The 24,241-nt window shown below is 32.7% G+C and overlaps 1 protein-coding gene across 1 annotated transcript in view; it reads right to left on the minus strand.

The window, feature by feature from the left end:
• Positions 1-868: 868 nt before the first annotated feature.
• The window catches only part of LOC149779572 (poly [ADP-ribose] polymerase tankyrase-2-like), a 35,812-nt gene continuing 12,439 nt past the window's right edge, over positions 869-24,241 (minus strand). The window contains exons 7-10 of the mRNA XM_089940315.1: positions 22,168-22,284; positions 11,725-11,823; positions 11,108-11,170; positions 869-5,361 (exon numbers count right to left, since the gene is read on the minus strand). Coding sequence (XP_089796441.1) covers positions 5,195-5,361; positions 11,108-11,170; positions 11,725-11,823; positions 22,168-22,284 — 446 coding nt within the window. The 3' untranslated portion in view covers positions 869-5,194. The remainder of the gene's footprint in view (positions 5,362-11,107; positions 11,171-11,724; positions 11,824-22,167; positions 22,285-24,241) is intronic.

Raw genomic sequence — 24,241 nt, forward strand, 5'->3', positions numbered from 1 at the left:
TGATTTTATTCATTGCATGATGATCAGGTGTGTGCTGTATTCATAACCCCTTGCCAGCCCCAATCTACTGACTGCATGACAATCCCTGGCATACTGTATTTATGACACACAGTAAAATGGCCTATATTTAATTCATGCAGAAACAATGAAGGATTAATAATATTAACATGTTTAATAAAAAAGATAGTCCACCAACGCTGAATATCGGGCTGCGTCAAAGAAATAAGACGCGTAACTTTAAAAAGTTTGTCTAGTGTCCGCTAAAATTCAAATGACCACTGAACCTAAGTTGAACAGGTTACGTGTTATACAAATTATTATTGAGGTTTCACCCACCTCCCATTTCCTATGCATATGTACATTATCAGTAGACCCCCCCCCCCATACACAAGCATATGCATTTGGGTTAACCCTCCTATGTGTACATACTAAATGGACGGCCCCTAACACAACTCCATTAAAAGCAGTTTGCATCACAACTTGAGGAATCTCAAATGCCACTTTCTTCTCAGTTCTGTTAAATCAAAGCTATTGACTATGGAGGTTATTATCTGTCGATATTATACGTATATTTTTCACTGCAAAAAATTCTTATCTCATTTCTGATATAAGATTATGAGCAATTTTGTTATTTAAGTTGTCCATGTACACTTTGATTTGCTCTGTAATTAGACTGAAAAAATGGGCAGGAAAGTGGGAGAGGTTTGGAGTGGACTTGGAGGTATTCTTCAACAAAATGTACATAAAATGCCTTTCAAAGATGTACTGAAATGGTTAAATGCATTGTATTCAACTGGCCATCGGGTTAAAAAGAAGAGACCACAAACAGCAATAAATGTAATTGTAAAAATGATAAAATCATTTGTTACTATATTATTCAGAAGCTCATACCTTCTGAGCCTTGGTTGCATCATAAATCAACAAGTATACCACAAATAGCACATAATACACCTGTCTCATGACATTTTCCCACTAATGACCTTGGAACTTGACTACTGTATGATGAGCGATGGACCTTAAAGTTTCATCAAAAGATCTGTGGGGCTTAAAAGTGTCAGCTGGGATAAGGAAATGGGCAACTGACTTGTATTACCCCTTGTTATGATGTTGACCACGAGTTGGGTATTGTTTTGAATACTAGAGAAACTGTCAGGCAATATATATATAACAGTTTAAAGGTGATTAAAATATCTTCATTGGTTTAAATGTTATATTCAGACAAGGATAGATGTCACTGATTTATATATTTCACTGCATTGATTTTGAAATCAAGGCAGGGTTTATGGCAGTGGTTTGTGACATACTGTCTAGTCCTGTAACTTAACTGTTTTAGGCTTCATTAAATTTATTTCAGTCATTGAAAAGTTATAATCCAGACAAGGATACAGTAAACTCCACCTTAATAATAGCAGTGAAAAAGTGGACTTTGGAGCAATATTCATTGTCCATGCAATTCACTGGACAATATTCCATCGCATAATCATGCTGGGACACAGACTGCAGTACCTTTGAGCCATCAGATGAGCATAATATTGAGACATATTGTTAAAATTGGCTTGAAATTCCAAGCTTGAAAACTAAAAGCCTGAGTTGAAATCGAATTGACAAATGTTGGTCAAACTTAAGGTATTACAGGCATGTGGCCACAACTTTTCACGCTTAAACTTGGTAACAAGCTTAAGCTATTATACCTGCAGTTAATAAGCATGAAATAAATTCTCCAAAAAGATTCAAATATCAAAGCGTGACAGAAACAACAAAACTTTAATGTCTTATTAAAAAAATTTGTCCAAGATGCCAACCCTGTCTGATTTAAATAGGAATGCCAGCTTTACAAAACTGGAATCAGAACATAAAATTAGAAATACTTCAAATTTGAATCAAACAGTTTATCTTGAGCATTATATCTTGTAATCTAAAGCAAGGCTGAGAATAGGAATGATTTTGCCAAAATCAGAATGGTTGGCAGCTCTGCGTAATAATTAAGTTTGCAAAAAGTATCACAGATCATTTCTTACATTGTACAGAAATGTAAACATCGTAATTTAAATCTATTTACACCATGTTCGTTAAAACTGTCATAAAAAAGTTTTGATTTGGGTCCTTAAAGAGGCATAATTTAACATGAACACTGAAACACCCTTCTGCCCTTTTTTAGCAGAATGGCAATATATAGATAAATTAAAACACTTAACATGTTTCTATGATGATAAACACAGTAGGCCAGCCTAGTATAAATTACAAAAAAGAGACAGAGGAGTGGGGTTATTCTTAGATGTGGCCTTGTCATATTGGAGTCAAAAGATCACAAATTAGGTGTATCAGGATGCCTCACTATTCATTAGGTTACAGTCAATGATAATAAAGGAGAGTTATTCCTTTAAACCATGTTATTTACCTATTATCAGATTAAATGAAATATTTTCATGAACAAAAACATTCTGAGCACACATCACATTATTTGAAGAAAAAACCTCTGCCATGGTCAAAAAAGTAGTGGCTGTTCCTTCTCTATCGATTTTACTAAAATTCTCACCTGCACACATAGTTTTCACAGATCTATAAACAGATTTCACTAGAGAATATTTATTTTAAATAATAAACCAGCATTAAAAATTCATGTGTATTTTTATATTCTTTTGAATTTACAAGCATTTCAATAAATCTGATATTTTTTAAAGCAAGATTTCTTTCCTAGACTCCGCAAACCAGGATAGGTTAATTTCTTTGTTTCAAAGTTTGTGACTCGCCAAAAACTAGGCTGGCATGTTTGCCATGAAAGCATGCTGTTCAAAAATTTCTTACACAGTCTAGGAATTTTGGTTATCAAATTTACATTCCATATAATAAGAAAGAAATTTTTTGACTGTCCTATGAATAAATATTACATGAAATACTACTACTACTAATAATGTCTTCTTTTAATGAGGGGAAGCTCAGATACATAAGTGTAACTTATCTCCCTTGAAGCCCTATAATACGTATAAAAATAAATGTTGTATAAAGTATAGCTATTACTAGTTACATAAAGGCACAGTATCTTTTTGCATATTAACACTCCTGTACAATAAGTATTTACAAGTAAAACACTTTTTACACAGACATTACTAAAATACATTATGAATTGGGACGATTTAACTGCACATAAAAATTACTGCTTCATCTGTAACAACTGGGTTTAGAAATTACTTCAAGCAAAATCTTCAAGTATACATAGCAGTTGATGATCACTCCTGCTAAGATATATCACTAGCCTGTTTTGCAGAAAATACAACATGTAAACTAGTTTTAGTTCAATGTTATACTTCGTCATAAAATACAGTTCTATACTAAAACAGGGAAAGGGTCATGTATTGAGTTTCACTAACTGAAGATTAATTACATACTCTGAGAAAAATTACTGTTGGTTTACATGGCACTTCTAACTTATTATTGGCTATATTATGCCTAGGAAATAGGAGTTATGTGCCCTATACCAAATATATACTAAGGTTGCTGACCCTGGCAGGCCTGGTTGGGTATCAAACCTGCTCAGTTGCTGAAACTTGCTAGTAACTGAGCTGATGTGGGTTCCAACACAAAACAACTAAATAATAACTACTAATAGTTGTATTACAAAAAATCTCAGAACTGGATCTGTAATTTAAAAATTACAAAAAAAACTGAAAAGTTCCTAACAGCAGGAAAGACATGTACCTTCCAAGTTTGTTAATAGTAGGTCTGAAATACTGCAAGTACATGTTCTTAAACAGTATAAGAATCAGAAGATCGAATGGGAATAGGAATTGAGTTACATATTTTAGCTTTTGAATACTGTAGAGTTCCAGTGAATTATTAAATGCAAGGTTATTGTAATTTTAAGGTTTTTTAAATATGATCTTATGTTATTGGCACAAGAACTTTTGTAGAATAATTTGCCTCTTTGAACTGGAAATAACCTCAAACTTTTGTATGCTATCAACAAGAACACTGCAATACAGGATCATTCTGATGTAACTTATGCACTAATACAGTATGCTAAAAAGTATTTTATTCACATTTAAGAAATTCTTGATGGCTTATATGTTTTCAAATTGATTTGTAACATAGGGACTAAATGCCACTTTAAGAAACAATATACATATTTTTTAATGATTTATTGAATGATGTTTTTCATGCTTTTGTGAATAAAAATATCTACAAAAATTGTACTCACTCTTTAGACTTAAAATGCAAAACCTGAAATATCTGCAGATATTTTTTTGTTCACCTTTGGGTCACAAGTGGAATCTGCTAATTTTGTGGACTTGGTTTTCAGCATAGGCACATCATAGGATAAATAAGATATATACCCCCTGCCATTTTGTGCATTTGCAGTGCCAAGATTGATTTAAGCAACAAGACAATTTTTGGGATATAATTTTGAAATGTTAATGTAAGGTCAGAGCTTTAATAAGAGTAATGCAAATTAGATATATTTAAATAGTTTGTTTCATAGATATTCATGATGAAAGCTGAAGCTGAATTTTGTTTGATTGTTATTCATGATGGAAAGCTGAAGCCAGAAGTGTCATACCACTAACTTTATTATGTTTTTTGTCAAAATTAAGGAAATAGTGATCCCATAACCTTGCATAGATGTACAACTTCAATGTACAAACCGCATATACATTTGTATATGTTAGATCAAACTGCAATCAGTATAGACCTTATCTGCCAACATATAATGCACTGGCAGATCAGGGTATGTGTTATTCTAATGATTAGTCCTAACAGACTGCACAGATCCAGATCTGCCACCAGTCTGCAGTTTATTCTGACTTACATGTGAACATATACATTACTTTAATTTCAGTATCCTGTTTGGGCAGAAATACTGATTTTTTTTCTTCTGATTTAAGACTAAATACATAATTACATGTTCAACATTGATTACCTGTACATCATTTAAGCAGATCTTTTAATTACTGAGGCAGAATGTCATTTCATGTACAATTAGCACACACACACACACACACACACATATATATATATATATGCAATTTCTTGATTGCAAATTATTTTTAGTAAGTTCAAGTCTATGAACAATATATCTTGCACTAATTCTTGCTTGTCTGTCAGTCTTAAAATGAATACTAAACTTGATAGAGTTTGACATAAGTACATTACAGATGGAGTGCTATTGTAGTTCTAAGAACATGAGACAGGCTTGCAGTCAAAGAACTTTTTGAAATGTTTTGGGCTTGGAAGATTCTAACAGATGTTTCCTTAGAGGACTCTGTAGGCCCAGCTTTATTCGTGATGGAGTGTGAGGGTCCACTAGATCCCACACATGGGGGTTGGCTATGTTGATCTTCAGGAGTTCGGCTGCTTCCAGATTGCCTGAAGAGAAAAAGAAAAGTTTTCATATAAAAACTATGTACTATACATGTGTTTGTCATTCATGAAGGGAAAAAATATTTTCTCTCACCTGCAAAATCATAATGATAAAAAGATAACTTTTCCAACAGTGGCAGTATGAACATCAAAATTTTGTTTTTATAGTCTGTGCAAGTCTGATCAATGCAGAGATACAGGTAAGACACTGGGTTCTGCAAAACACATACTTACATTTTGTGTTTTCTTCTGAGGAGGACCTATAGTTTTATCAGTTCCTTCATGAGTACAACCACTAAAACGAAAACACCATTGTGACCACAAAAAAAATTTCAGTTTTGAGAGGCTTTTGGTTTAATGAGGTTTTTGTAGATGTGAAAATGCTTATGTGATGAGAAAGGTTATATTTGACAGGGCCAGAGATTAGAAAGTTTTTGGTCCTAACATGGCTAAACCATTGCCACACAAGTTCATTCAGTTTGTAGGCATTATTGCAACAATGCCTGTTTGCAATGTTCCTGTGCTGATTTTTTACCCTGGTTTCTTCAATGTAGCTTTGGCTCAGATTCATAATCAATGATCAGACTAATTCATCCTGTAAGGATAGTTCCATCATATCATGCTTAGCCAATCATTCTGCCATCTTGATATGTGAATGAAGACAAATGACAGCCATGGTGTCTTAAATATATGTAGTGATTCTGCTCTGTTGAAAATCAGTTGATTGAATCTGACTTTTAGAACATTGTTTTGTCAGTCTTCATCAACAAAGCATCAAAAGTAAGGCCCCGCCTGGTTATTAAACCCCAATATTAATTTAAAAATACATTTTCTACTGATCGTGTATACAAATGAATAGAACTCACTCATAGATGACAAGCTGGTAAAGATAATCTTTCATAAATGGCTTACCTACAAGCATTTAGTTATTAATAATTCACCTTAAAAGCTGGAGCATTTTTCATGATACAAAGATTTAAGAGTAGCTACTGTTGACTCTAATCTGTGATGGTCTGCATGTCAAGTATTGTTTTGACTTAGCATGCTCCTGAAACATTTTCTTGGTCTTTGTCTCACATGTGAGCTGAAAATGGTATTTGCAAGTCATAATTAACCCCTTCCAGTGTGTCAGGAACTTGACAGCTAAACACAATTTGCAAATTTGAATGAATTTTGGTCTTAAAGGTTTTTTTTGGTTTATTTGAGGCATAAAAATGAACTTTGGGATCAAAATTTATTTTGAAATTTTTCAATTTACTGTAGAAAAATTCAGTACTAAAAATATTTGGTCTTGATGGGATTGGAGTGTAATATGGATTCAGTTGTGAGGAGTTTCACTGTATTTCCAAGGTGAATAGTTGCATACACTAAATATCAAGGATATGTGTGCCTCTCTTTCTTGCTGGGCAGAGGAGGGGAGTGTATTAGTCACCTGAACCTCAAATCTGAGCTGTATTCAGGAAGGAACCATCAGAAGGTGTGATTTGGTCTAGTAGTCTGGGGGTAGTTTAGGGGCTTAGAGGTAAATCCAAAGCATAATAAACTGATTCAGCACTATCAAGATGCATTAAACTATAAAGAACTTTTACATTTTAGAAAAAATGGATAGTTGACCATTGTTAAACTTATTTTCTATCTCCTGAAACGGAATATTTTTATGGTCATATTCTTTTATGAATAATTTATAAATTTTCAGATATTTTTTTAATTTAAAAATGAAATAAAGATGAAAAAGTTGTAACTAGAAATCTGCAGGAAAACATTTGTCCCTGTTGATTTCCTTATTTCGATCCCATTACAGTTCCCTTGCCCCATATCACACCTTGGAGTAAACAAACATTTTAGGTCATTTTATAATCAATCAATTCATATTCCAACGTTTAAAATCTCATTTGTCTCGGTGTTTAATGAGCTGAATGAGATACTGAACCTGCATGCACTAATACACTGCATTTTCTTTGCAAAAATATGAGAACAGTTATTGGAAAGGCAAGAGAACAGTTATGGGAAAGGCAAGAGTATAACAGTGGCAATGACTAAGGTTTTCAAGGGCTACTACACAGTCATCTAGGGTTGCTCCTAACCAGCTTCAGCCTTGTTGGCACTCATCAGAGAAAAATAAATATCTCCATCTATTTTCGGGTCACTTAATTTTATCCTGTATATAGTTTGGGACTATTAATATTATCCAGCAATTGTTAGGTTATGAGACAAAGTCATGTAATGACATATTGAACGGGAGATAAACAGAAAAACCCAGTGGTAGACAAGAGATCTGAGTAATGAATGTATATTCATGACTGAGAAGCCATTGGTGAGGGAATTACAGTGGCTTAGAGGAATGAAAACACTGGAAGTACAAGAAAAAAAATGAGAGATTTTTCATAAAATATGATATATTACATGTAAAACACGGTTATCACCCTGAGACCTAAAGGCTGCAAAGCTACAACTGGATTCCATTTACCATTCAAACTTTAGAGGCTTTACAGATGATATCATGTCCAATATGGCAATATGAAAAATATGAACAACAGAAAACTGATATACTGCTTCTTGAGTTGAATTTTTTTTAGCTCACCAGTCCATGATGCCAAGGGAGCTTGTTCGTCGATGCTTGCAAATTACCACTCTTGAGTCTATATTTCTGATTTAATTTCATATCAGGCATGGAATGTGGGTTTACATCATCAAAATCTCGGATGAGTTTGATAATGAGATTCATGCATATTAATGAGGTGATATTGCTTCTGATCATCCAACTTGTTTACGACTCTGCAGGTCATATTTCTGGTCAGATTGTGATCTGAAGTGAAATATATGCTTATATCAATAAGATCTCAGACAAGTTCGATAATGATCCATGCACACTAATGAGGTGATTTTGCACTAGATCAGCTGAAGTTTTTACCATTCCAAAAGCCTTTTGTTTTATTAGATTTTGATCAAACTTGGAATGTGTGCTTATTTCATTATGACTGGACAAGTTTGATAACGAGCAAAATCTATGCATATTATTGAGATTATCTTGCATCTGATTGGTTGAGCTTAATACCATTCTGGAAGTCATAATACTGATCTGATTTTTATCACACTTGGAAAATGAGCTTACATTTTCAAGATCTTGGCAAACGAGTGAGATTCATGCAGACTAATGAGGTGATCTTGCATCTGATTGAGTTTATTCCTGCTCTGGAAGCTGTATTTCTGATCCAGTTTTGATCAAACTTGGAATTTACATCATCCACGATCTTCAAATATTTTGATAAGAGTAACAGCCACATATATTATTGAAGTGACTTTGCATCTGCCTGCTCAGTTTGTTAACTCTATGGCAGCAATATATTTGATCTGATTGTGATAAAACTTACGATTATTACTTATAAGATCAAGATAATGTATAAGCTAGATAACATGCTATCAAATATGTTAAATAAGTTTCATTTTTTCAGAATCTTAGATGAGTGTAATTATGCACAAACCCATACATAATAATGAGGTAATCTTGCATCTGATTGGTTGTGCTTGTTAACACTCTATTGACTATATCTGATCATATACTTTTCAAGCTTGGTACAGAGCTTTTTATCATCAAGATGTTCAATGTGTTTTATTAAGAGAAAGATATATGCATATTAATGGAGTGATCTTGGATGTGACTGGCAGAGTTTCTTACCCCTTATGAGACTGACTTTCTGACCCAATTTTAATAAACTTGAGACCTATTCATATTTATAAAGTGATACTGTATCTGTTTAGCTGAGGTTTTTACCACTTTAGAGGTTGTATTTTTGAAAGAATTTGATCAAACTTGGTAAATTATGACCATGTCATTTAGATCTTGTTTGAGTATGATTACAAGTGAAATTCATGCATATTAATGATGTGATTCTGCATCTTCTCATCAGACTTTGATCAGACTTGTTAAATATCTACACATATTAGGTAATCTGATGCTGATTGTTACCACTCCAGAGAACGAATTCAAATCAGATTTTGTTCCTCATGTTTGTATTATCATTGTTATAGACCGGTTCTGTAATAATTAAGATATGTGCATGTTAATGAGATACCTTGCACATGACTTAATGATTTTATTACCTTCTAGATCTATGGCTTAAAATATTTCTCAAAAATGTATATAAAACTTGAAAGATGGATTAATATACTGGTAAATGAGATCTTGGCTGACTTTGATTATAAGCAACAGAATGCATATTAAATAAGCTTTTATCTTTTGAATGTTTTAGTAGGATAGGTAATATCAGCATGATGCAAGGTTTGGAAGATAAGATATTATACACAGTTTGTGTTGTCACAAACAGCATGTGAGTGATATTAGGCCAGCTAAGGCCTGATGCTAAATTCTGATATATGTTCATACAGACTTTTATTAAAAGTGAACATTTCAGTATGCAAGTCTAACCTGATTGTGGGTATTTTCAAATGGACATATAAACTGCTCTTTCAAGGATTAGAATCAGAAATACCTATGATGAAACTAAAATTAAATTATCCAATTTATTTAAACCATATTACATACACAGTACAAAAGCTCATGCAAGTTAGCTCAGCAAATGCAGTACATGTATTTTATAATCCATTCAGCAAGAGTAAACCAGTAATGATGGGTTCAATCTCAACAATGAATAGCCTACTTTACATTTAATGTGTAAGAGAGCTAAATGTATGAATACTAAATGCTAAAATAGTTTATTGAGGATAACAACTCTCTGTCATGTAACATGTGACCCAAGTGAGGGCAAAAGACTTTTGTGGGCAACAATTACAAAGAGAGAGATTTGTAGCTTTGTACAAAAGAAGCACAAGTCATAAACCTTCTGGTAGCAAAGTTACCTTTTGCAATGACAGTTTCAAGAAAGTTTATCAAAATGTATTTTCAAAAAAAAGGCGTTTACTTTATTTTAAAAATTGCTGTTATAACAAATGAGCTCCCCTGAAATGATAATTTGATCCAAGTCAATACATGTACATGTAGATTTTACACAGAAAATGTTTGATGGACACAGTAACAGTCCATATATGCGAACAGTCTGGACAACTGGCATCCAGACAGTCTACATTTTACTGTATAAAGAATTGCAAAATAACTTAAAATCCTTCCAAATAAAAGTAAACATGAAGTACTACAAATATAAATTGTAAAGATGTTCAAATTCTGTAAAAAGTATATAAACATGTTAAAAGGTACAAAGTAAAAAATCCTTAGGGGTCATGGGTGGCCAAATGGTCCAAGCACTTGCCCTTATAGATCAATGCGATTTCACCTCCATCTGCATGGGTTCAAGTCTTAGGGTTGGCTAATGTGAGTGAGAAAGCTTGCCAGTAGCTTCCCATGGGTAGGTGGTTCTTACTGTGGGTTTTGTGGAATTTCTCTCCAAATATAAACACAATGATTTTAGGTTAAAGCTGATGCAACCTTTTAATGAGAGTAAACATGTCTAAATAAGATGTGCACAAAATGTCATGATCAAACACCAGATGACACGTGTTAGTTTGGAAGGGGCTAACTCAAGCTCCCTCAGTTACTGATTTAGCTTTGCATAAAAGTTCACTGGTTGATTCTGCAGTGCTTCCATACTGGGCATTTCAAGGTGACTCTGTAGGGAAGGAGAAATCCAAAGTTGACTAAAGAAACATAGTAAAAATTGGTTTTATTGTACTGGAGGCAGTTGATATGAATTGGTTAAAATGGTACAAGAGTAATATACACCTTTCATTAGCACCATACCTGCATTGATGGCACTGTCAATTGGATACACACCACTTGCACTTCCAATGTATGGATCTGCACCTATGCATTAGAATAATACATATTTTCAACTCCTTCTTTTAAATGATTCATTATGTGACAAATACATTTAGATGAACAAAATGCTAATAAATTATACCAAAATCTTCAAATTTTAACAATCAATGTCTATGACATGCTTTTTGAAAAGTGTACATTTAGTCTGTGATCAAGTATTTCTGCTGAAAAATAAATGCATTTCCTATTTTGCTAGCCTTTCCATTGATAATTAATACAATTAGTTAATCTGCTGATAATAGGTGTGTGATGGTATGCGTTTTTCATTGGAACTGATATCTTGATTAACATACTTTAGCCACATTGTGCATTTAGTCAGTTTCCCATGCATTATTCACTTGGTGTGGGGCTTTTCTGTGTCTATATACCTATTTTGTATGGGCCAAGTAAAACTAATATTTAATCATGCACAAGATGTTAGAAAGTTTCAGACATCTGCAATATTTTGACTTGTTTGATAAAATTAGATAGTTTGATTATATGACATCATATGAAGAGGTAACCACAAAGAAAGTATCCATGCAGTAAATTGAGCTTACCATATCTGAGAAGAGTTCTGATAACTGACAAATCTCCTTTACTGGCTGCTCTGTGAAGGGGAGTATATCCTCTCAAATTACTTGTATTTATGCAACAACCTGAATTTAAATCATCATAAACACATTTTTATTTATGCAAGTCACCAAAACAGTTGTGGAGAATAACAAATTGGAATTTCAATTTAATTCTTGATTTTATTTATAAAATGGTAGGTACTGTATGGTAGTGACCAGTAACTATGACATACATGCTGGATTCATCTGCACCGTTTACTTCATTTATGCAATTACTTTATATTACTAGTATTGTAAACTATAACCACTATATTTTGGTGGCCTAGCAATTTTCAAAGATCATATAGTTGCTACAAACCATTAGAGACAAGAAAAAACAACAAAAAAAACCCAATCATCCTTCTGTGGCAATGGTAGGAAACTTTCCTTAACTGACAGATTTAAATACCATAAAAAATGTCATTTTTCATAGAAACCATAGAAAATGTTACATTATTTAAAAAATCAGCCAATACATTAACTACTTTGGAAGTAGAGCAGTATGTACTTGCATTTTATACCTGTGTCTAAATTTTACATTTTCAAAGCCAATACATACTTCAATTATCTCAGAGTAACATTTTCATAACTGAAACTTTTACAATTTATTATATATTTTTTCTAGTGAAGACACCAAATTAACAATAATATGAATTGATTATCATTCATGGAACATCAGTTTCCATGGATTTTTAGGATAAACTAGACATAAAAATTTAAAGTTGCAATAAAATATGAATGAAATTGATATTCAATAACCCCTCACCTGCAGTATGAAATGGTAAGGCATCACTTATTTGTTTGTTTTAATACCAATGCTATAATGTGAGAAATATATATTAGGATCAGTTTATGAAAGATAAGAAACAATGAAAATTTACTTATCACAATATCATTCGCATGCAAAATTTAACATGAAATTTCTGTACTAATGTGATGACTGACACCATATTATTAGATGCAAACTTACTTGCAGTCCATTTCCATCTTCACATTCCAAAGCATGTGTTATATCCATTTATATAATCAATATAGGATACAATTTATAATATATATTAATGAATACTCTATACAATTTATAATATATTAATGATTACTCTATACAATTTATGATAAATATTTAAGAATACTCATAAACACTTTATATGTACCAGTAAAATTTGAAACATTTGAGAAATGTAAAAGGATTAAAGTTGAAGAAAATAAAATGTCAAGAACAGCTGCACCATTTTTAAGCATAAGCATCCTAAAACAATGTAGGTCATAATTCAGCCAATAAGATATCCCAACATCATGCATGGATCACAAAAGAACCATATTATCTAATCTTAGGCATTGTTTATACTAAATAGATGTATCAATCTGAAAGAAATTACCATATCGGATTCAAATTAGTCTTATAACTGAAAAAGTTCACTGCAGTTTTGTTTGTTATTTATCACAAGTACTATTAAATATTCAATGAGGAAATGGAATGCAGTAGTACATTGTTGTTACTAAATACATTTTATACACATAACTAACTGCTGAATAATCAGTCTGCAGATCTGTATGCTCTTTCTAAACCTATTCCAATAAGGTCCATCCAAAGTGGCACTCTGACACAATCAATAATCCACTTTGCATTAAATGACTTTAGGGTATACATTTCAGACGATCTGAGAGTATATCACCACTCACTCGCTATACAATCATCATGTTCATTAAACTAAGTCATCTTTCAAAACATCAACCAAGGAGGCTAGATATCACTCATAAAAAGCATGGTTTTTGGTCCTTCTTGCAGAACTTGTTGGTAGATGATTTTGGGGATTGCAACTTATCTATGGATGTGTCATTTTCCTTTAAATGAGAAAACAGCCTCTCCCCTTGATGTGCTACTCTTGATCAAACTAAGGGGCAGCAGCAAGTCATGCACTGAGATCACATTCTGTATTAGAACCTGGTCAACAAACTAAATTGTAGAATCCTAATTGCACCAGTGAATTTTAGTAAATGTCACATCCCAGTCACTTTAGAATTCCACTCCTTTTGGAAATCATCTGTTCACTGTGCTGTATGAACCCTGATGCACTCAATTTGGTCACCAGATTCCAGATTGGTATGGACAACAAAATGGCAGATGCTGAAGAACATCAAGTGGTGATCATTGCAGACAAGCAAGCTTTTACTCATAACTGCATGACATTCTGAGGGGGGAAAACATATCAGATTGCCAGACAGAGAATAATAGTGCATATTTCACAAAGTTTAATTTTTGTGTGAAATAACCTTCCTTTGAAATCTTTGGTTACTACTTGCTGTGAAAGTACCAATTTTCAAAAAGAAATTTTTTATATACATATTTTAATATTTTGACAAATCTATATCCAGGACATCTCAATTTAACAATTTAAACTTCTCCCTATCAAAAAGTTACCCGATATAAATTTACAGTTAACTTCATGAATCTGCAAATGATATGTGAAGCATGAAGTTGTAGCTGGGCAGCAATGAGATTGGTCCAGCTCCATTTTTTATTTGACATTGGATTGGTCTGAGTAAGGATATAGATTGGTCTTGGTTACTCAAATACTTCTTTTCAGAAAAGAAAATATTTTTAAATCATTTATGAAACTGATGATAGATTTAAATGAACTTTGTACATATTTTACTTGTTAAATTATGCACATTTAGATTTAAATGAACTTTGTACATATTTTACTTGTTAAATTATGCACATTTATAATCAGCTATACATGATTCTGCATCTTTTTTTTTGATTTTCCAGAATTAAAACAACCAAGTCAGTGCAAAGAAGAGTCTTTCCACACCCTCAGTACTGACTCCTTATTCTTGTATGACCAATGTCTGTACACAAACTTTCAACCTGAGAAGGCACATACTTGTTGTGCACACATTTTTTATATATGACCTATCATTTTAAGAAAAGTTCATATTGAAAATAAGCTGACATCTGTGTATTCTTTTCAAGAATATCTGAGAATATACTTTTATTTCAGTATTCACAAGAAATCTGTCTCATGAATTAACATGAGCAATCAATGGATTTAAAAAAATTACAATAAACCATCAAATTCACAGTTTAAAAAAATCATTTCTGATTATTTAACTCGGTATTCTCTTTCTCTCCCTAAATATGTGTTGTATGTGCTTGAGTGTGAAATTAAAAGTCATATGACATACCAGTAGGAAGAATCATTTATGAACAAAGATGTATTTAATGCATTAAAATATTAATATCATTACAGCATGTGTAATCATTCATTTAACTGCTTAACTATCCCTACTGGGATCCTACATTAGTGTATGGTTTACCTGTGTGCCAATGTTTGCACACAGCAAACAACAACTGGTCATAATTTATCATGAAAAGTCAATCAGTACATAAAATATATAGTGAAAATATCAATACCTCATGAAAGTAATGTGCATGGAAACATCTATACTTAGGCATGAAGTGAAAGTCCAAAATATCAGTCTATTACCATAGGATACATTCATCAACCCTGAATAATCTCAGATCACCCATAGAACACGATTATTTGCCTTGAAATTTCTGTTGTGAATAGTAAACCAAATGCCATAAGCAAATCAAGAACATAAGATCTGGAGGCACTTTTACAATGTGCTCAATCCCCTGGGCAAAACTCTCAATCCTCAAAATTCATATTGGAAGCATCATACCATAATGTTTTTTGTATCTGAAATTACAATGTTTATAATTCTGAAACTACAAGTTAAGCAGTATTAAATGAATGAATCATCTAGTGCTTTGATGTTTTAAAATTATAAGTTACACATCGCAAATCAGAATGAACACAACTGAATTTTTACAAAGAAAAATGTGCTAGGAATCTGAGATTATAAATAAATTTGAATTCTTTTTTTTATTTATCCTTTTTTTGTCCCCATTTTACTTTCTTCCAAAATAATCAAATTTCACCCAACTTTATGGGTGAAACATACTTTTCTTCTTTATGATGCATACAATTTCTATTAAATCATTCTGACCAAACTGCTGCATCTGGGGTGACCAACCCATTAACTATAACACTGTAAAATTCACTTCAAATGGGTTTTTTTCCCAAGAAGATTGCGTTTGATGTAATTGATCTACTGTTCTTTCCTCACAATACTGCATTCAAACAATGTTCCAAATATGTTTGAAGTAAATATAGCTCAGTTTCAAGCTCCAAAAATCAATGAAAAAACAAGGATGGCCATCTTTGTAATCAGTAAAAACAATTACTTATTTTTGGACTAAAACAGCCCCATTTAAAGAAATAACTGGACTCCAAAATAACATCTTATTGTCCTAATCAAGAGTAATCCACCTACAATTTAGGTTTTCTGATAAACAAAGCACAATAGTCACCTTTTTTCCCCACACCTCACTGGTTTTCTTCAGCTTCTGCTTGTTACTCAACTTGGAATTGCATGAGAACTTCAGCATGTCAGGGTTCATTAAGAGTACAGTGATGTTGGTCTTTCCATAATATATGAGATGGGGTGAAAGCAGCATACTCAATTTATTGATAGCTATCAATATTATGATTTGTATCTTATTATCTAACCCATAATTTCAAGAGTTTATGGTTTGATATAAGTCTTTAAGAACACTGAAAAGTCCATCTGCAATCTTATTTATAGATGTGGAAATAAGTTTGTTGTAGCGCATGTCACATAAATGCACTTTCATTGAGAATTAGACAAGCAAGAGAGTCTTCCTTTTATGCTTTTAGTCTATATGATTCCTTCTAGCTTTACATGCTCAATGCCTGTGCTATGGTCAACTCTAGCTTATAAATGAAACTTCTGGACATTAGAGAAAGCATTCCCTTAGTCAAAAGACCTTTCTAGGCTTTATGCTGAGCCCAACCTGTTGTTTAACTGTGTCAACTGCAGACATTTATATATAACTAGTATAAAAAGCAAAATGCATAAAGCCTAAAAATTTATAACCAAATTCTAGCCACATATCCACTTTCGACATACACACCTTTGTAACATTTAATGTGTAGTATAATTTCCAAAATTTTTATATTCAGTGGGAAATTACATGTGAGATATTTCCTTGTGAGCTAAATAATTCCAAATTACACTGTAACTACTCAAATTTAAAGAACTATTGAAAAAGCTACAAATTTCACAAGAAATGGTCACTAAACAAAATGTTTGGTTATAAATGGAAAGTATCTATTAGCAACTTATTTTAAGTCTCCAAACACACCATGCCAGTAATGGGCTGCTTTATTTTACAAGGCTGACAACAGCTAATTCTAACATACCCCACACCATGGGCTAAGAATAACACCATACTGAACAAAAATTACAGCTCCTGAAATTAACAGTAACTACATTAAATGTACCCATCAATCATAGCCAAGTACACTACAACTTCTTTGATTATACTTGCTTATGCCATGAATAACTTAATTAATTTAATTATTTCAGTATAATTAAGAATGTTTGCTTGAAATGTGTGGAACTAAATGTCAGTGTATATATATATATATATATATATATATATATATATATATATATATATATATATATATATATATATATATATAAACTATCCAGGACAAACAGTAATAAAGAAAAGCAGTTTTTCTTGTCATGTACCAGAAAACCACAATCCATATACAGCTGAGTGTAAGACATAATTAGGTGAAAAAATAAGCATAATGATTATGCCAAAAGCATAATGGTTAGTATGCTTGTAACCACATTGTCCATATGACTTGTTAAGTTTTTCAAAACATCTGTTGGTTTTGCTTCTTTCTGTTACTTAGTTTGTTACCATAGTGTCATAACAATATACATAAGTGATGGTACACTCACTTGAAATGAGATTTTTTAAAGAATTTAGCATTTATATCATCTTGGCCTGTAGCTTTTCAAGTTTATCTAATTCATTTCAGGTGAAAACACAGGACTTAATTTAGGAATTTTGAAGCACTCTTCTTTGCTAAGATCTGAGGAAATATGCTCATTTAATTCATCATGGGAGAATCTTTTACAAGCTGCATGATCCACAAGTTTTTTAAAATATTTATAAAGTAATCATTGATTGAGTGCTTTTGCAAATTCAAGAAAAAGTTAATGTAATGAGGTTTCAATGAATGCAAAAAAAAGAATCACTGATTTATTTCCTGAATGAAGTAATTTGATTTTGTCTAGCTTTGTAAAAAAGATAATGGATGTATGAATGGCAAATACTGAGACCCTTTTGCTTAATCCACTGATTATAAGGCAATTCTAAGTTTTGATACTCTTGAGATAAATGATATGGAATTACTGAATTAATATTTTTACTATCAGTATATAAACCATGATATTCCTCTAAATTTTCTTCTATACTATGTCATAAATGACAATTATCAACTTTTTTTCAGAAGATTTTGTACTGAGTCTTGAAACACTAGCATATTCAGCAGTTATCTCAGTTAAATGGAATAAAAATAACACTTGAAAGAAATGTTGCTGCTGATCACAAACTTGTCAATAATTTTTATTAAAGATGGTTTCAACATTCTCATGCAATGCAGTCATGTGTAACAAACATTTGTTCTTCAACACACTTCTTTGATTTACTTAACTTCAAATGAATTGGGTTATCACACTTAGTGTACTTTACCTATGCAGGTTAGACTGAAGGGCTTTCCTACAGTAGTGTTCAAAGGATTGGACACTTTAGATGCTGTCAGCCAATTAAGTAATCTGTGAAGATGGTTGTTTATCTCTAACCTTTAATCTGCACTATGACAATCATCTGTATAAACAGCCCAGAGGATAGTTTTAACCAGCTCTGAAAAGGACTGTTTACTGTTTCTACAGACTACAATTTCTGTTATAAGTTTGTTTTTTTTTTAAAGAAACAAACTGTTCTGATGTGCTGGCACATGTATGTGGTCATGTTTTACATCACCGCGGTACAAAAGTCAGGGGTCAAGCTACACTTGAATTTTAGGAAGAAGTTGACTTCTCTTGTTGGAGAGAACAGGGAGAAGTGAAAGCTCAACAGGGAGAAGTGGAAGCAAAGCAAGAAATGCAATACACACACACACACACACATATATATATATATATATATATATATATATATATATATATATATATATAGAGTTATGAGTCTATGCTCTTAAAATAAGTAACAGAAAAGAGTGAAGACAACAAGCTTTATAAAACGTAACAAATAATTTATTTCTCTTGAATACAAAGTGAAAAATGAGAAAAAATAACTTATGGTATTGCGAATTAAATCCAAAAATAATTCAAGAAGTAAAGACACAAGTCCTAGTAATAAAAAGTCCTGAATAAAACTCAGTTCAAGTCCCAAAGAGAGCCAAAATTGAAGGCAATGATGTGTCTGTTATGGCCTGCAACAAGCTGATGTGTCAACAGTCTCTCCTTGAATCACAGAAATATTATTCCAGGTTTGAATTCAGTATAAATTCCAATGAATGTCTTTATCCAAGAATTTTGTCAGACCACTTTTGTATTTTCTGAGAAAATAATCACCTGAATTCAATCAGTTGAAAATAAAATTTAACCCAAACTGGTCACAACATAATACAACTTAAAGTGCTAGATGTTAAAGCACGATGATAAAATCCTCAGTCACAAGATAATATAGTTCTCTGCTTGACCTCGAGTCACAATTAGCATTTTCTAAAAGCAACCATTACTAATGGAAAATAACCTTCTAGAATGATCTAATGAGCCTTGTTTATTTACAACAGCACAATAGCGTACAAAATTTACTTAGGAATCTCCAAAACCCTGAGGGGCCCCGAGTGGCCGAGTGGTCTAAAGCGCTCTCCATTACGGATCACTGCCATCTCACCTCTGTCTGCATGGGTTTGAGTCTCAGATTCAGCTAATGTGGGTATGTGAGAAAGCTTGCCAGTAGCTTCTCGTGGGTCGGTGGTTCTTTCCGGGGTTTTCCCGGGTTCTTCCTCCACCATTAATACTGGCCACCATGTATAGCCTATCTTGTGCTGAAAAATGGCGTTAAACCCTACAACAACAACAACAACAACAAAAACCCTGACCCTGATCAACATATTTATGCCTTCTTGTTTACCTGAATAATAATCCTGATAATAAGCTCATTCACATTGATTATAATGAAGATACTATTAGTTGATTTTTAAATGAAATTAAAAAATAAAAATAAATGTCAATCAGGTCAAGGCAAAATGAACTCAATTTTGGACAAGGTCAAGTCCAGCAAACAATGTTACATTACAATAACATGTAATGAAATTAAAAAAATCTAAAACTAACAAATAAACTGCATATAAAATGCATATGAAATATCATGTACATGAGGGCAAATGCACACTTGTCTCCAGAACATACTATTTGTCCTAATTTATTTGTTGCAGATAAAATATTACCCCAACTATTCATACATAACACACTAAAATGCATAAAATTACAGACATGGCTCCTTTATAGTCAGTATATGAACTAAACCCTTCTTTCCAACAAAATCAACAGACATGAGTATATCTATATTTAGAAGGAGGGATTTTCATAATGTAACCACTCACTTTACATAGCTTCATTACAACAGTCCATTGATAGGATTGCAAATTTATGGTTTTATTATTTGTCTACTTACTTGTATTAATTTTAGGCATTGGTTAAATTGTATTTGCTTTGCTGCCTTTTTTCCATATTATCTCAAATAAGAGTCAGAAAACAACTTTGACCTTACAGTGCTTTTCATGAATTCCACAACATAGCATTTTCCCATACATTTCTGACCTACATAATTGTGTTGTGGTTTAACGCCATTTTTCAGCACACAATAGGCTATATGTGGCGGCCAGTATTAATGGTAGAGGAAGAACCCGGGAAAACCCCCGGAAAGAACTATTGACCCATGAGAAGCTACTGGCAAGCTTTCTCACATACCCACATTGGCCAAATCCGAGACTCAAACCCACGCAGACAGAGGTGGGATGGCAGTGATCCATAACGAAAAGTGCTTTAGACCACTCGGCCACTCAAGGCCCCCCTACATAACTGTATTTTAAAGCTAAATCATCAAAAACATAATACCTTGGCTTTGATTTCTATGAATTGTATATTTTTCTAAATATATTTGCCCAACAATTTACGAAAACAGACAATCTAATAAACTGGTACTTCCCAGACGTATCGATGTGCGTCATTATTTCCTCGTTAGTGGTTCACATAAAGTTTCAAACCAATTTTATCACGAAATAGTGTACAACTACATGAGGCAGATAAAATATCCAGGTCACCGATTCTGTTCTTAAAACACAAATTGCTATTTATATACTGTTGTTAAAATTTTGAAACAAGTTTGTATGTTTTTGTCATCAAAAGATAACGTGGAAATCAGGCTGTGATAGTTCCTAAATTACTTGGAAAAGTGTTAATGGTCAATCAGCTATCAAAGCACATGCCTCTGAATGTGCAAGAGTTTGTCAGTGTATTTTATATCAACACTAGCTAATGATGGCTTGATGAATACATTTCACCACAACACAACACTAGAACTAACCAAACGAAGGTGAGGGGGCATCTCTAAAACTATGGTTAAACAATGAAACTCTAATAAAATCACAGGGTGAAGTCGTTTTCACTTTTCTAACAGAAGAAGGCACAGTTTTCATTATTTAAGTGACTTAGTTGCCCACTTTGCCTGGTGGCATGAAACCTGAAAAGTGGCTATGCAGTACCAAAGAAAAGTCAAGTCCGAAGTATGTAAAATTAGATAACCCAAAAATTTAGAAAGATAAAGTCATCCAAACAAATTGCTATCTACAGAATTCCCACCATAAATTCACCAATCATCCTTGAAAAAAAAATGAAAAAATTTTTGCATATCCAGACAAGCAGATTATGACTCATTGGACATATCCATGTCCACTACTGTTACTAGTTAAAAATAGATTTTTGAGAAGAAGCTGAAAATAGCAATTGCTTACAGCACATTGGTATCATATACACAAACCTGAAAGGTCTTCTTACCAGAATGGTTTCTGTCAAATTGTATCAAAACCTCTACTCTGGTTTTGATGTTGTTTAAAGTTTTCTAGTTTTACTAATGGTGGCCATATTTTACGGCAGATTCGCATTATTTGTCCAACCTCCAAAGTTTGTCAGGTTTGTTTAAAACGGTCTGTTGATTTTTGAGAAGTTTAAAAAGCAACTGTTGACAGATGCCAAGTGGACATTGGATGACCAACAGTGAATGATGGGCCATACTATTAGTTCATTTGGCCATGCAGCCAGGTCAGCTAAAAAAATGTAGCTAAAAATGTGCTTAATTTTTCAAAGTCTGTCAGTATACTTTCATGAATGATTTTTTATACCTTTTTACATAATGAAGCAACTACACACCTGCCTTGATAAGGTCTTCTAGAACCCTGGTATCTGGCCTTGGAGAATTCAACACACCAAATGTGGCCAGGTAAAGTGCAGAGTCTCCCTCTTTGGTTGTCAGTGTTGCATCAGCTCCTATGTCAATAAATGCCAAAAATAAAAAAGGTTTAATTTTTAATGTACTAAATTAGAATTTTGTTAAATTTTCCATTATGCAAAAAATTTTCAAACAAATATTGTGATCAATATTTTCCAAGCTAAGCTCATATAAGAAACACAAATAGTTTACTATTAAACTCTATGTTATCAGTGCAGTTAAAACCACTCTGTGGATATTTTTGCCTTCAAAAAGACTTGAATTTATTTTAAGTCAACATTTTATCATAAAAAAGGGTGAAAAAATAGTATTAGTCATCAAAATCAAATCTACTACTGAATTTTACATTAAAGTGTATACTTGTCAGCACAGATTTCCTCACATACAGGAGCCAATATAGAGTTCATGAAAATATATAGACTATCATTAAGGACTGCTGCCAGCAAAAGGAGCTAAAAGTCTTGCATAAGAGATACGCCATGACAGCTGATTCAGGCTGTTATGGACAGGATTAATCCATGGCTCACTGGTTACAAGTCTAAGGAAACAACTGCATCATGCAGAAAAAGGAGACATTACTACCATACAATATACAATGCATTAAAACGTATCAACTAAATAAAATTTTATCACTTTAGGGTCAAAACAAAGTTTAATTAGTTCGGATGTAAAAAGCAGATGCATCTATAAAAAAGGAAGGTCTCAATTGTCTAATTTTCACAAATGGCAAACAAACAGCTCAATACATAGAGGTAACAGTTACCTATTTTTAGCAAGGACAAGTTACCATCCATGAGGTGTAACAATATGCCAGTTTCCTTGAGTACATTGTATAGGTAGAGAAGCGGCCAAGGTATTGTGTATGTAATGAATGTTTGGCTGAAAGTACAGGTCACTCATTTGTGAAAATTAGGCAACTGAGACCTTCCTTTTCTTTTTAGATGCATCTACTTACCAATTTTAATGTATAATTGAAATAGGGTCTAAGGCATTAAGCATGTAATGATCAAATGACTAAAATTACAAAAGTCAGTCAAGCATGAAAATTTGGTAATAAAGAACCAGTTTTGGTATGGTTGAGTCACTTTTGTTGATTCACATACACTGCTCCCTCAATAACTCACACCCTGATAACTCATAAACCCAAATTATAGTGTGGTTTCCAGTGTGGAACCAATTTTTTTCAACGGAAATATACAAAACATTGGCCCCTCTGTGTTGAATGTGACAAAAATCACATTTAGAATTGGTAAACCCTGACATATTGCTTATTTTATTGTCAAAATGGTGGTTAGTCCCTGAAAAGTTAGAATCAACATTATGAAATTTGCAAGTTGTAATAAGAAGTCATATATTTTGTTTGATTTTATTTGAAAAATATTTCTAATATACAATGTAAATAATAAAATATAGCAAAATATTGATCAATGAAAAATTCATGGTAAATGCCAACAGGTGGCAACAATGAAAGAAATAAACACCAATTAAATATGTCTTATCAAGGGTAATTCGTGTTTTAATCCCTTAATTCTGCTTCAGTGTAAACAGTATATCACCCCATGTTCTCCTGGATAAAAATATGAAAAGAGTCACATCAATACCTGCATGCAATTCTTTGAGAGTCTAATTAGGTCCTGTGTTTTGATCTACAACATGGGGAAGTGTTTGTTGCATTGTAAAAATTGATTAAAAGAGAAATGTGTTGTTTTATCAAATTAAGTATGTCTTTTGAATCAAATCAATAAAGGGAGGTATAATAAATGGTTCAAAGGCATGCAAATTCTACCTGCATAAGTTCTTGTAAATAACTATCCTGTATCAAAATCAATTCATTTTACCTGACCAGTCGAAAAGTTTCAAATATTAAATACCTATTATCATTAAAGTATACATTATTTGCAAATGTGATCATGAAGAGTAAAGAAATCAAATGAAAGGCATCCTTGGTTAATGAAAAGCTTAATAGATAGGGTTCATAATGGTTAGCAGGATCAA

This window comes from Sinohyriopsis cumingii, chromosome 17 (genome assembly GCF_028554795.1).
Source record: "Sinohyriopsis cumingii isolate HCF-2022 chromosome 17, ASM2855479v2, whole genome shotgun sequence".
In the NCBI taxonomy this organism is placed as follows: domain Eukaryota; kingdom Metazoa; phylum Mollusca; class Bivalvia; order Unionida; family Unionidae; genus Sinohyriopsis; species Sinohyriopsis cumingii.